This window comes from Natator depressus, chromosome 5, assembly GCF_965152275.1.
Source record: "Natator depressus isolate rNatDep1 chromosome 5, rNatDep2.hap1, whole genome shotgun sequence".
Lineage (NCBI taxonomy): Eukaryota > Metazoa > Chordata > Testudines > Cheloniidae > Natator > Natator depressus.
The window spans coordinates 30,833,190-30,849,084 of record NC_134238.1 but is presented as its reverse complement, the minus strand read 5'-3'; the positions used below and the strand labels follow the sequence as shown (position 1 = coordinate 30,849,084).

The window sequence follows — 15,895 nt, the reverse complement described above, 5'->3', positions numbered from 1 at the left end:
CGCTTAGGACATAGAAGACTGAGTTGTTTTTTCTTACTATTCTCATGACATTATCCATTTAAATTACAGAATTGGAATATTCAATTTCAAGACTGGTTTCCTTTAAACTATCCAGCAGGTGACTGCTTAGTTGCTCTGCAGGCTAATTTTGTAGCTCCTGTAATCAAAGGACTGTGGTTTAATTTTTAGATTTACATAGATACTTTCCTGCCTTTTATGTTACAGCTCTGAAGGCATTCCATATGCTTTCCAAACGTTACTGCAGTTAAATGACATTACCATTGTTCCATGAATAGAACAGCTGTCTCATGAATAATTATTATTGAGTTGTAGGAAGCTCAGATATGCACAAACGGTTAAAGGGAAGTTAGACCTACAGAAATTTTATTATTATTGGACACTTTACTGTATTCACTAAACTGTGCAAACCTAAGAATAGAAAAAAATAATTTGCTTATAGATTGGCCACAGATCTTTTCAAATTTGGTTTCTGCTGTTGGAAATATATCTTTTGCCCATTTTTCGGCTGAATAACTTAGTGCAAGTAGATTATTTGGCTGCCTTGTTAAATTTTATACAATCACATACAAAAAACCCCCAACAACTTTGAGGTGAAGTTAATGTTCTAGGTAAATGCACTCAAACCACTGAAATGTTACCTTTCAAGAACATTAGAATTTTTGAAAAAAATGAACAGAAATAAACCCCTCAAAAATGCAGGCTGCATTTCCTAGGTTTCAAACTCCTAAGACAAGGCACCAAAACTCCAAACTGTCTCAACTGTTCCCCCAAACCATAGTGGTGTCCTGAAAGTCACCTTCTCAACTCATAAGTTCCATTTTATCAGCCACAAAACTTAGAATGCCTTATTTTAACTAAATAGTTATCATGATGCTTTAAAGCCTTCTTTATTCAATATGCACACTGTTTGAAGCTGCTGACTAGACAAATAGCATAATGAAGGCAATCATTGCTCATTCTTCATTAAGGGCCTAATAGTGTGAGGTGCAGTGAGGTATGCTTTTCTCATGGCCACCAGTTCTTAGTGTCATTTGAGAATGAACAATGTAGAGGTATGTTTTGAAGTACCTGTGTATCTCTGCAAGGAAAAGGGGCTGAAACCCAAGCTTTTCAATAGATCCCCAGCAATCATCTGATGTTCTATATCCAAAAGTTTATAAAAAGAAAAGGAGTACTTGTGGCACCTTAGAGACTAACCAATTTATTTGAGCATAAGCTTTTGTGAGCTACAGCTCACTTCATCGGATGCATACTGTGGAAACTGCAGATAGCTTTTGAAAGTTAGAATTTAGTCAACTACATTTTGGTGCTATGCAAAGGAAGTGCAATTAACTGTTTTATTTCTTTCCTGCATTCTGTTTGTTTGTTTGTTTGTATTAGAGGATGTTTTCCTATAAAATAACAAAGTTAGAAGTAAAATTTTTGAAAGTGCATAGGTTACTTAGAAGCCTACGTCACATTGAATTTCAATGAAACTTAAGCTAATAAATGTCTAAATTACTTTTGAAAATGGGAATTTGGTGCTTGTAAAATATTTGCCCTAACTGACTTTTTGACCCTTATTGGGCATCTCTTTTTACAGGGTGTCATAATTCAAGATCTCATCTTCCAATTAAACTCAAATGTGGTAGGAAAATAAATTATCCTTGAGCCCTGATCAATTCTGAGCACAATACATTTTCGGTTTGTGGTGCCAAAATAGGACTTAGAATGGAAACTCAGTTGCTTCCTGTTATCAATTCATAATATAATAGTGTAGAATGTCAACTAGCTGGGAAAGGGCTCTTAAAGCTTTTAACAACAGGACTGAATTTGTGACCGTAACAACTATGCACCCCACAGTCAAAAGATACGGTGTAAAATGAATCCCTCCTTAGACTAATGAAATAAAGTTTTGTTTCTAATTCTTAAACACAGGTCTGGTAATGTGGAAATCCTCAATTCTAATCCCTGTTCTGACATGGACTTTTTTTTTGGTAGTCTTCTGAAAGTCACTTAGCCTCTCTGGTTTAGGCCGGTTTAGGCCTACACAAGAAAGTTGCATTGGTTTAAACTTCATTCATTTAAGCTGATTTAATTAGACTTGTTCCAATACCCTTGTGGACACTCATATCAGTTTAAGGGTGGATTATGTTGCTTTACTTTAAATGTGGACCCAAATATCCCAGTATCATCTACTCTTAAATTGAAATAAGGAGTTTGCATCAGTTTAACTAATCCGGTTTGAATTCTTACCTGAAGTTCAACCAGTGCAACTGCATTGTATAGACAAGCCCTTTGTTTCACTATATGTAAAGTGAGAACAATACATACCGGTACTTATTGACCATTCCCACTTAATTGTTAAAAAATTAAAATCTACAATCAAATATTTCCTTTGCTGAATTTTTTATTAAGGGCCTGATCCTTCCAACCCAAGAGAACTACTCACTGGGACTACTTATGTGAGTAAAGTAATTTGTGTCTATGTGGACCTAAAACTGAAAATGTTCCTGGTGAAGACAAACAGTGGGCGCTGATTAATATTTGGAGGCCAATTAATTTTTCTTGTCAGACTTATTCATGATAGTCTTTTCTGCTGTCTAGTTAGTGATTTATTGTACATGACTTTCACCAGTGATTCTGAGACTAATGATGACATCTCCCAAAGGAATAAAGGTCCAAAGCCAAAGAATGTTTTCTATGTTATCTTTAAGACAGTTTATCATTTCAGGTCAGGAACTCTGCATAATATGTTGTCCACTCTGAGCTGTATGCAGACCTCACACATGCTATTTTCTACTAGGTTCCCTAGCTGCTGCATTTTTGTAGAGTGCTTGTAAATATCATTGCAAACTGAAGATTCCCCTTACAATTCCTAGTAAGTCAGCATACTGTGGAGTTGCTAGTCAGGTTTATATCACTCTGCTCCTTGAACTGCCTCCAAGAGTTGTGCTATATAAAGCTCATGTGTATCTGTTTTTTTCTTGACTATCAACCATTGTAAATTCAAATATTTTTTGATATTTGCATTATAATGGCATTTCATAAAGGGATTGATTCATTACTCCAGATCTGTCAACTTACAATGCCCGTATTATCATGTCTATCAACTTTTAACTATCTGAAAAAAAAATTGTTATTGTGTCTCTAGTCCACATAAGATTTTAGAATCTCTGTCATTATCCCCCAAATTTTAAAATTCTCATTCAGGTTTCAAAAGGTTTCTTGAAGGATTTAAATTCTCTACCAGTAAGTCGCATACTTTGGCTTTGACCTTGAGTTTTTCTTCCCCTCCTCAATTAGGGCTTGGGGCTGCTTCTCTTGTTTGCCCAGCCAAATTTAATATTATGGAATCTTTGAAAATGAACTCCTATATTTATTTGCATTAAATATTTCTTCCTGCACTTCTACAGACCTTTGGGAAAAGCTTTTGATTCTTCCTCTGTGTTGTATATTTAGGTTAACAGGATTACAGTTTGTATTTTTTTCAGTTGGTCTTAAGGAATTATTTCTTCATACAATGCATAGTCATCCTGTGGAACTCATTTTCAGGAAATGTTGGGGAGGCCAAAACTATAACTGGGTTCAAAAAGAATTATGTAAGTTCATGGAGGATAGGTCCATCAATGGCTATTGGCCAAGATGAGCAGGGACGCAACCCCATTCTTTGGGTGTCCCTAAACCTCCAACTTCCAGAAGATGGGACGAGATAACAGGGAATGGATCACTTAATAATTTCCCTGTTCTGTTCATTCCCTCTGAGGCATCTGGCACTGGCCTTTGTTGGAAGACAGGAAACTAGGTTAGATGGATCAAACCTAGTGGGTTTGACCCGAGGCCATTTTTATATGGCCATTTTTATGTTCTTATGATAGTTTTCCTGGACATTGAAAAAACATTTGACATGCTATAGTAGGAAGGCCTCCTTTATAAACTAGCCAAAATTGGAATAAAAGGGAGAATGTTTTGGTGGATAAGGGACTTCTAAGTGACAGAATTATACAAGTGAAAGGGTGAACAGCTTTATCAAAAACCTACAAGATTAAAAATAAAACTCAAGGAAGTTATTATAAGCCCTACTTTGTCTTCCATTATGATAAATGACCTCACGGAAAGCGTGCAGATGGGAGTACGTATTTCCTTTTTCACAGATGACTGTGCTATATGGACTAAGCATAAAAGACTTAAAATAGCTGTGGAAAAGATAAATGAGACACTCCAGAGAATTTCCAAATGGGGAAATGATTGGGGATTTAAATTTTCACTTGCAAAAACTAAGGAAATGCTTTTAACAGGAAGAAAATTAGGGAAGAATGGAACTTATTTCTTTTATGGTGGAAAAAATTTAGATAGTTAAAAAGTTTATGTTCCTAGGAGTAGTGTTTGATAATTTAAATTGTAGGATATTGTCTATGTGACTTTTGCAAAAGTGTAAAAGTAGGATGAACTTAATAGTGTAGCTGGAAGCAAATCGGATGCAGATAAGAAAGTACTGATTATGATGGTATAGAGTATTGATAAGACCAATTTTATGGATGCCAAGCTTGTGATTCAGCCTCAGAAACAATTCTGAGAAACTTGGAACTGTTCCAGGCGTCCGCTCTGCAGTTGTTATGTGGTGCAGCATGTGTGTTGCAAATAGCCACTGGAGAAGCACCTATAAATCTATAGCACCTATAAAGCACCTATAAATGATGAAACTATTAGATCTGACCTTTTGGGGAAAGGTAAATGTAAATCGTTAAAATAGAAGTACACAACCAATTTATGAAGACTGCTGGGAGCGAAGTAGACAAAATGATTTGGGTTGCCACAGACTTTCTTATACTATCACGGTCAAAAATGTGTAAAGGAGATACATAAAAAAGAAAAACAGAGAGAACTAAAAATTATTAGTCATGGGAAATCCAATTACAGTTGGATAATTATTCTCCCATTTGTGGATTTGGAATGGTATGAAAGAACTGAGGGAAGGAATAAAAACACATTATGACCAATGACATTTCAGAATTTATTTATGAAAAATAGGTCCAGATGGATCAAAATATGACAGCACAGATAGAGGAGCAACAGCCTTCTGTGTTCCTAGTCTTGGAATCCAGAAACCTCAACGGCTATCAAATTGTGACCATTCTGATGGCTGAACTAATAGGGATATTGGTGGCATTCACCTGGGTAAGAGATGTTCAGCCTGCTACAGCTGTAATTTTATCTGCTTCCCTGTCAGGCATAGTGGCAAATAGAACAGAGACAGAAATGACATAAGTGAAATAATGTTCCTAACTATGGAAATAATGCAAACAGGTATCTGTGTAACAATAGCATGGATTCCAGGGCATATTGAAATACCTGGAAATGAGGTGGCTGACAAAGCATCAAAGCAAGGTCTAAAAAATGAGGAGGTGAATATTATGATTCCCTTAAGTAGAGAAGAATTTTAAAATGTGGTCAAAAAGGCACGTGTGAAGAAATGGCAAGAACTGTGGGCAAAGGAAACGAAAGGTCAAAGGTTTTATATTGTATGCTTAATATTGAAAATAATACTACACTCACTGTCGCAACAGAAAAAGAGAAGTCATTTTATAGTGTGAACAGGTCACTGTGCCCTAAATGATAAGTTAAACATATTAAAAAGACATAAAGATGGGCTGTGTAATGTGTGCAAAACCAAAGACACAGTTGATCGTGTTCTGTGGCATTGTGGGCAATATTCTATGGAAAGAAAGTTGAGTTGGTTTGGAATCAAAGGTTTTTCCCTAGAGGTACTAGTGAGAATGTCAGGAAAATGGAATAGTGGAAAAACAGCCTTGCTACATTTCTTTAAGGATACTAGACTGAGTGAAAGGATTTAAAAAAAACAAAAACAATTCCCCTCCACAACCCCCCGGAAAAAACACCCGAGGTTGGATAACAATGAACGAAGAAAGTCGCAGTCATAGCCTGTAAGATGGGTCTGTTCCGCCAAGAAATAAAGACAAAGATTTGTGATCCTGCTTTGTTTTTGAGTAGCAGCCATGTTAGTCTGTATCCACAAAAAGAAAAGGAGTTCTTGTGGCACCTTAGAGACTAACAAATTTATTTGAGCATAAGCTTTCATGAGCTACAGCTCACTTCATCGGATACATGCAATGGAAAATACAGTGGGGAGATTTTATATACACAGAGAACATGAAACAATGGGTGTTACCATACACACTGTAATGGTTTTAGTACTATTATACAAGGCACTGGTGAGACCTCACCTAGAATACTGTGTGCAGTTCTGGTCTCCCATGTTTAAGAAGGATGAATTCAACCTGGAACAGGTACAGAGAAGGGCTACTAGGATGATGCGAGGAATGGAAAACCTGTCTTATGAAAGGAGACTCAAGGAGCTTGGCTTGTTTAGCCTAACCAAAAGAAGGTTAAGGGAAGATATGATTGCTCTCTGTAAATATATCAGAGGGATAAATACCGGAGAGGGAGAGGAATTATTTAAGCTCAGTACCAATGCGGACACAAGAACAAATGGATATAAACTGATCATCGGGAAGTTTAGACTTGAAATTAGACAAAGGTTTCTAGCCATCAGAGGAGTGAAGTTTTGGAATAGCCTTCCAAGGGAAGCAGTGGGGGCAAAAGACCTATCTGGCATTAAGATTAAACAGAGACAAAGTCCTACAAGATCTCTATCAAGCGTTCTTACAACTACAATACCCACCTGCTGAAGTGAAGAGACAGATTGACAGACCCAGAAGAGTACCCAGAAGTTACCTACTACAGGACAGGCCCAACAAAGAAAATAACAGAATGCCACTAGCCATCACCTTCAGCCCCCAACTAAAACCTCTCCAGCGCATCATCAAGGATCTACAACCTATCCTGAAGGACGACCCATCACTCTCACAGATCTTGGAAGACAGGCCAGTCCTTGCTTACAGACAGCCCCCCAACCTGAAACAAATACTCACCAGCAACCACACACCACACAACAAAAACACTAACCCAGGAACCTATCCTTGCAACAATGCCCATCGCCAACTGTGTCCACATATCTATTCAGGGGACACCATCATAGGGCCTAATCACATCAGCCACACTATCAGATGCTCGTTCACCTGCACATCTACCAATGTGATATATGCCATCATGTGCCAGCAATGCCCCTCTGCCGTGTACATTGGCCAAACCAGACAGTCCCTACGTAAAAGAATAAATGGACACAAATCAGACGTCAGACATTCAAAAACCAGTTGGAGAACACATCAATCTCTCTGGTCACTCGATTACAGATCTAAAAGTTGCAATTCTTCAACAAAGAAACTTCAAGAACAGACTCCAATGAGAGACTGCTGAATTGGAATTAATTTGCAAACTGGACACCATTAAATTAGGCTTGAATAAAGACTGGGAGTGGATGTGTCATTACACAAAGTAAAACTATTTCCCCATGTTTATTTTCCCTCCATACTGTTCCTCACATGTTCTTGTCAACTGCTGGAAATGGCCCACCTTGATTATCACTACAAAAGGTTTTTTTTCTCTCCTACTGGTAATAGCTCACCTTACCTGATCACTCTCGTTACAGTGTGTATGGTAACACCCATTGTTTCATGTTCTCTTTGTATATAAAATCTCCCCACTGTATTTTCCACTGAGTGCATCCAATGAAGTGATCTGTAGCTCACGAAAGCTTATGCTCAAATAAATTTGTTAGTCTCTAAGGTGCCACAAGTACTCCTTTTCTTTTTGCTTTGTTTTTGTTCAACTGATGGCATGTGGGACACAGCAGCAAAACTGCAATGTAGTGTAGTGACAGCAAAGTCGTATAGCAACTCTGAATGAAGTAAATATATAAATGTTTGTGTGTGGATTTACTTTGTTGTATATGTATACCCACACTGTGCATGTGGATGGACGGATGGATGGATGGATAGATAGATACAGATGATATAGTCATTGCTTCTCTCAACAAGACTTTTTTTGCTGTGAAATGCAATGCTAATGTTTTTTCTCTCCCATGCTGACAGATATAGCAAGTTGGTAGATAACAGTGACCATGGATATGCGCACTAACAGTCAAATTGCAGATTACACTTTAAGGGACCTATTCGGATCTCATTTTACACCAGTTTTATACCAGTGTAACTTGATTGACTCAATGGATTTACTCTGATTTAAACCAACATAAGCGAGAAGAATCACACTTTGATTTCAAATAGGTGACCAACCATAGCATTAGAACCCTATGAGTATGATACACTTTGTTACAGAGAGAAGTTTTAACAGGTGAGAGAAGAGTTGGACATGCAGGATGAGTGACACAGGGCTTGATAAAGAATGCATGGCACTTCTTTCCTATTCAAAACCTCTTTCTCCTTCTCCCGCTTTTGGGTGTTAATTACCAGTGCTGTTGTAAACGTGCAGATACAGTCCTCTCTCAACTCTCAATTTTTGTAAGAGTGTTTAATATATAATGCAAATACTTGTGCTGTGCGTGGTTGATTAGTTTCTTAATTGAATTTTAATTTTAAGAACTTTTCAAAGTCAGTTTCTAGGTGCCCAGCTTGTATGGTATTCTAGATAAATAGTTAGTGAGAAAGTTAAAATAGAATCATATTTAGGGTATTAGGGCCTAATCAAATGCCCATTGAAGTTGCTGGAAAGACTACAGTTGACTTACATGAACATTGGTTCATGTCCTTGAGATTTTGGTAGGACATTTCTCTAAAGCCATTACTGAGCTACATTGCAGCTGGTAAAGATACATTCTGCCTCCTTACACTGTCTTTGACCTCAAGTGGAATTTTTTGTTGATTGTTTTTGTGCTTATAGTACTTTATATGTTACATTATATTGCAGAACATTTATAGCAAAAATGGGCCGAACTAAACCACCAGCGCTTTAAACTGTTTCTATTCTAGTATAATGGGCTCCCAATTTCCCTTTATCAAATCTCTCCTAACACACTTCTTTTCACAAAGTCCACAGATGCTACAGTGGTCATTCCTGAAAACATTCAGTTGATTAGATAGTAAGCTCTTTGAGGTAAGGACTATGTCTACCTAAGTTTATAGATCACTTAGCACAATATAGCCCTAGTCCTGATCAGGGGGGGGGACAAAAAATCAGAGATTTTGGATACAACAATTTAATTTGGATACAACAATTTAATTTCCCCTGAGTAGTTCAAAACAAATATGTCTAGTCCACAGTGAGTAAAGCATGCCCTTGCAAACTCACCAGCACCTTCCTGTGACACCTGCAGCTAGCATAATCTGGAAGGGGTAGGGAAAGAGTGGAATCAGAATGTGGGAAAACCCCACTGCCATCTGTGAAATAACCTGCTTACTGCAAGATTTCTAAATCAGTTTATATCTGAATGCAAGGGAAGGCCGACTGACGATAAGTAAGGCTACAATTTAGACATGGAGGTCACGGCAGTCGCGGATTCCGTGACTTTATTGGACCTCTGTGACTTCTAGGGCTTCAGGAGGAGGAGGTGGGACTGTGAGCCTCTGCCCTGCTGGGGCTGGCTGGAACCAGAACCCTGCAGCCCCTAGCCCCATGGCTTCCTCCGGGGGCTGCAGCTGGGGCTGTGCACCCCTGCCCCGCAGCTGCACCCAGGGCCATGAGCTCCCTTGCAGCTTCCCAGGGCCATGTGTCCCCCTCCCTACCCTTCCCCCGCTGCAGTCGGGACTTGGTGGGGGCTGCAGTTGGGGCCACACACCCCTATTCTGCAGATGGGCCAGCTCTGGAGCGGGGGCTGTGTGCGGGGGCTGTTCCCCACACTGCGGCCACTGGACTATGGTTGGGGGCTCATCCTGTCAGTCCTTCCCCCGCCATGGGACTCCATTCCTCCCCCCTACCTAGCCCTGCCCCCTGCCCCCAAGTTATTTTTTGTAAAGTAATGGACAGGTCACAGGCTCCATGAATTTTTGTTTATTGCCTGTGACCTCTTCCTGACGTTTACTAAAAATAACCGTGATAAAATCTTAGCCTTAATGATAAGCTGTGCCTGAGGAAAGGACTGCACTGTGCGAGTAGAAGTGATTTGTCTGATGACAACAGAATCTTCTAGTAATAACCTCTTCAGATTACACTAAAACAGAAACTCTTATTCCATTGAGTTTAGCTTTCCTTTTTGTCCCTGAAATGTGTCCTATAACCTTTCTGTGAAATTATGCTTCTGAGCTGGGAAGTTAACATATTATAAAACAGTTATTTATAACAGGCTTATGTGGAGTTATGAGGGAGAGGATAACATCCTTCGATCAGAGGAAACAAGTGTACTCTTGATGTATAAGACCCTTAAACATCAAGCGTGCACTGTGCTGAATGTGCTGTGTGGATAACAGCTCTAAATGAATGCTTATACTCCCAAAACTAATTGCAAATGATCAGTGATCACTGCTTTTACACATCTGATGATTTCCTAGTGTCATCAAGCTAGATTATGCAATCAATCCTTAGATAAACAGCTTTGGTATTTCTCACAATTACTGTCCTTAATAGTTTATTCCAAATTAATGTTATTCCATTTAAAACAGTTTAAACCGATTACTGCTAATCTGGAACCAGCGATCAACTCACTGTCAAATAAGAAATTAAATGTCCTTTTTTACCTATTGGTTGGAAACGCTGGATAGAGGTTTTTTTTTTTCCATAGCAAGAACAGAATATGGGTCATTTAGGGAAACATTTTAAATGGCAACAATTATATTACAGAAAAGCTGAATGTGTAAACAAAACATGGTTAGCTACATAATATGGACTGGGTAATTCAGCAGTATTAGTTCAGAATGCATCACATAAAATTGCCTTATGGAGTTGGTGACAAAATGCTGCATGCAGAGAATTCTATACTCTGGTAACAGAGGAATGATGCACTCTGCACTTTTGTCTATAGCAAAGACCAGCACTTTGGCGTCCGGTTGTGGAAAATTCCAACCTGTGACACTGACAAATCTAAGGCTAATGCTGACAAACCCTAGGCTTAAACAACATGCATTGCAAATACTGAGATCATCTTTATTCTTATTTCTGTAGATTAAACTTGGTATTAGTGTGATGTATTTAACTTGAAAAACATGAAAAACAGCACATTTTATTTTAAGTGTATGCTATATTTGGGGACAGATCAATGAACAAAGAAAGCAGCTTCTTGAATTCTATTGAGACTCAAGCTTCCCTTCCAAAAATAGTATTGAATCAGCATCTCTCTCTTACTCACTCTCTCATACACACACCAGAATTTTCCAGATCACTTCTTAGGAACTAATTGATTATTAAGAAAAAAAAAATAATGGAGTGAGTGGATGAGTGCTCTGTGCAACAAAATCTGAGTTTATGTATTTAAGTTCATATTTAAGTCACTGCTAAAGACCCAGTTGTGCCATGCTGACTCCAGTGAATGTAGTTGACCTCTGTGTGTGTGTGTGTGTGTGTGTGTTATACCTCCCCAAATTTCTCTGAGAGAAAAACAAATTGTTTGCTTATGTTGTGCTGTGTACTGGCCTTTGCCAAGTAATCACTGAATCTTGTTGCTGTCATCACTGTTTTTCTTCCCACACACCCTCATTGTGTCATGTCTGAAATTATATTGGAAGCTGTCTATGACAGAGATCATTTTTTCTCATCTGTTCTGTGAGGTTTATAGCACGATTTGTTAATAAGAGCAATAGATGGTTAACTGGTTTAAAGCAGTATTAGTTTTATTCCTCTGGCAAAGAAAATAGGAAAAATCCAAGATGAGTCCAGTGGCTTCTATGTCAGCTTTACAATGTCTGGTCTTGTTTAGACATAGCTCCTTTGAGCCGATACAAGGCTAAAAGCACTTGGCGAACACCAATGCAGTTTTAAAAGTTTGTGAATGAGCTGTAGGTACTTTCTAATCTCAGAGGGAATCCAGAATGGTAGATACATGTCATATGTGCAGAACTCACAACTCTAACCCAGTCTAAAGTTGTTTCTGTATGTGGGGCTGTGAAAGCTGTTTAGTCTTGAGTGCAGATTATATGTAGATAGATTCTTTGTGAATTGTGATGTTTTTGATGTATACTAGGAATATCACAGACAGAAAAAGAAGCAGAAAAACACATCATTCACCCATGAGAATCAAAGGTATTCTTAGGAAGTGAAATAGCTATTAGCTGAAAACAATGTAGCAGCTTGTTAAAATTACCATAAGCCAGTGTTGATACATTGCATATTTATTAAATGCTGCTGTATTGTAAATGACATTTATCTATTTAAACTTGTTAAAACCAAATGCATGGCTCCTGTAATAACTGTGAGTGAGGGCATCCATAGCGTATTACATTGAAACCACATTGCAGGCAGAACACAAGATAAAAGGGCAATGTGGGAACCAAATAACTCTTAGGGGTGGACACAGTGTGGGGTACCTTTCATTTATAGAGAGGTTTAATTACACGTCTTCAAATTGAGACTGAAAGGTCTATATAGTTGAGGTTTTTACCTGTAGAAATGGTGGGTTCACAGGGGGGGAGCAGAACCTCTTTTCAACAGACAGAATTTTGCCTAAAATTTTAGAAAATAAAATTCCAAATGAGAGTAGTAAAATACAAAAACAAAAAAACAAAAACAAAGCAAAAAAATCCACAAGCAGCTTTGTGTATTTTCTATACTATCACATTCACATATGGCAACATAAACAATTAGTTAGGTCTAGAAAGAAAGAAAGAAAGAAAGACCTACATTGCTTCTTTCTGTCTTACAGGACATTAAACCAAAATATCGCCTGTGTATACCTGGAAGGTCCAGATGCTCAGCTCTTTCTATACTCCCTGCACTGGACTTTAAAATAAGAGTGACCTTTATCCTTAGCTTAATTAGGTTAACATACAAGTGTGAGAAAAAATATTTGTTTTTAAAATAGTCCACTTATTTTCTGTCACTGTGCTAAATAGTATCTGACAGTCTTCCCAAGCTTTATGTAACAGTGGACTTCAAAAGAATATCTCTTTCCTAAACACACAGGATACATTACCAGGATGTTCCTTCAGTGATCTATAATGTTCCTGTTACGTAGGTCAAAAATACTTTGTCCTCCACCTTCTCGCTGGCTCAGTCACTTTTCTCTTTTCTTGCAGAATGATTCCTGGGGAAAGCAGTATTCGTATGCACTCTTCAAAGCCATGAGCCACATGCTTTGTATTGGTTATGGAGCCCGGGCCCCTGTCAGCATGTCCGATCTCTGGATTACCATGTTGAGTATGATTGTGGGGGCTACATGTTATGCCATGTTTGTTGGTCATGCCACTGCCCTAATTCAGTCTTTGGATTCCTCACGACGACAATATCAAGAGAAGGTAATTACGTTAAAATGCATCTCCTTCCATTTCAAGAATGATTACCAAGTTGTGTTCAATGTGAAATAAGGCACAAACCCATATGCTATAGCCTAGTAGAGTTGAATACTGCAGTTAACTTCACTGAACATGCAGAAATATAAGAATGGGCCAAATTCATCCCTGGTGCAACTCCATAGTAGTCAATGCATATGCAGATCTATGTGTCCATGCCCTGGGTGAGAATTTGGATATGAGTGAACAATATTTTGTGATTTTTAGTTTATTGTTTAGTGTAATAAGTATTGTGTCAGTTCTTGTCCTTGAAGTCAATGGGAGCCTTTTTCTGACCACTTGTTGAACATGGGAAATTATGTTGTTGGAGTGACCAGCAGTGGCTTTCCTCAGCTTCTAAAATATTCAGAAGCTGATGCTGTTTTTCCCAGACACCAATACCCTACCAGGATGTTCCATGTCTTAGAGACTTCTAGGCTCACAAGATTAATGAGCTTTATCTGGAGCTAACTGAAACCCCTTCAGAGGGTCAGATCCTGAAGTCCTTATTCACATGAAATTAATAATATTTATTAGTCTACAATAGCATCTACAGTGTGCTGGGTGCTTTCCAAATATTAAAGAAGGTATGCCCCAAGGAGCATCCAGTCTAAAGATGGAAAGGTAGACAGAGTTTATGGGAAAGGAACCAACAGATTTTTTTTGTTTGGTTTGGTTTCAAGTAATACAATTAGATCCACTGTTGGCGGCATGGTAGCAATGGGTCTTTAAAAGGGACTTAAATGTGGATGGGGTAGTGGGCCTTTTGGACAAGCTCGAGCAGATGGTAATAGGCATAGGTGGTGTTGTGAATAAAGACGCAGAGGCAAATGTGGGAGAAGTGTCAAATGGACAGATGAGGATAGGAATGCTGGCAGAGCAGAGGGAATAAAGTACAATGTGAAACATTGCAAGGAAAAGTAAGGAGGTGCACAATTTATAGTGTTTTGGAGGTAGTGACAAGAAGCTCAAATTTCATGAGATAACACCTGGGGAGCCAAATTGAAGAAGGGAGTGATATGATCAAACTGACTGGCAAAGAGGAGCATTTTGTATGTGTGCACTAGGATGGCCAGAGAGAAGGATACTGCAGCAGTCCAAGCTGAATATAATGAGGCCCTGAACAAGAAATTTGGCCGAGATTATGGAAAGTAAAGGATGAACCATTCTGGTGTTCAGAAGGAAGAATCTATGGCCTGAATATGCTGGGCAGAGAGAGGGAGGAATCAGTAAGCTCGGTCATGAGGAGGATGGCGGTTTTTTCACTATTGAAAAAGAAAGGGAAATTGTGAAGAGGATTTGTGAGAAAATATGAGTTGGTATTTGGCAATGTTAACTTTAAGCTCGCAACAAGACGAGTAGAGGAGTTATCATAGAGGCAGGTAGAAATATAGGATGGGATGGATGGAGATGGTTTACTAATCATTGGCATATAGATGATACTTAAAGCCCTGTAAGAACAGAAGATTATCCAGACACAAGGTGCAAGTAAGAATAAAAGATACCTGAGGATAGAGACTCAGCAAAGACCTCCAGGAGTATCTCAAAAATTGAGCAGGAGAAGAGGTCAAGAAGGGGACGATGTTTGACAGGGTCAAAAGCACCAGAGAAGATGAGGACTGTGCGGGGGAGTAGCAGTCTTTAAATTAGTCTGCATGTTAATTAATGGCAATAACTTCTGCCTCAGTAAGGCAGTGTTAGCCTTGTCTAGACATAAAAGTCATACCTTTTTATACCGGTATAGTTAAAGTGGTATCCCCCTCTTAGCATGGATTTTCAGTTATACAGGTCTGGCTTATTTAATATAGAAATATAATAGTTCTCCATCTTTTCTGAAGAGTGAATTCAATCACAAGACTTAGTAAATCATTCTTAGTTTTCCAGCATAAATAAGTCCATTGGGTTTGGATAAGTTGGTATAGACAGTGGTACAACTGCATACCAAAGATGAGGCATATCTGAAAAATGGCTCACCTCCTAAAGCAATCTGAGCATGACTTATTGTTAGAATTATGCTGCATAACGGAAATTGTGCTACTGTAAATAATGTTACATCAGAAAAAAAGCTGGGCCAAGTCAGTTTGTGTATTATGCTACTTTTAGACTTTCAAAAAAAACAATAAAAACCAAAACAAAACACGAAAAGCCTGAAGTTTTCACAAAACTAAGATTTTCAAATCTTTCCTGTGCTAATTCATACAAACCATTTGCACATATTGTACACACCACTATTTCGTGAGTATGTGTGTTAATCATATCACATTCAATAATTACAAATTAAATTCCCAAGACTATAAATTCAAATCAGAATTTCAAAGTATATTCTTTCTGCCAGTCACAACACCCCTAGCTAAAAAATATACAGCAGTGAGAATTTAAATTACATTATTTTATGGATAATGCATGAAGTAGAACAGAGTCTAGTACATTTTTTTCTATTACTATAGCCTGTGCAGTTTTGACAATACTTGTTTTTATTAGTAAACGGAATATAAGAAGAGGCATGCACGCAGTCAGTAAGACTGGTCATGTATGTGCACAAATAA

The 15,895-nt window shown here is 38.3% G+C and overlaps 1 protein-coding gene across 3 annotated transcripts in view; it reads left to right on the top strand.

Annotated features, from left to right (window-relative positions):
* The window catches only part of HCN1 (hyperpolarization activated cyclic nucleotide gated potassium channel 1), a 298,037-nt gene that overhangs the window by 191,461 nt on the left and 90,681 nt on the right, over nt 1–15,895 (top strand). For all 3 annotated transcript variants that reach the window (XM_074953932.1, XM_074953931.1, XM_074953933.1), the window contains one exon: nt 13,098–13,316. In XM_074953932.1, the coding sequence (XP_074810033.1) occupies nt 13,098–13,316 (219 nt within the window). The remainder of the gene's footprint in view (nt 1–13,097; nt 13,317–15,895) is intronic.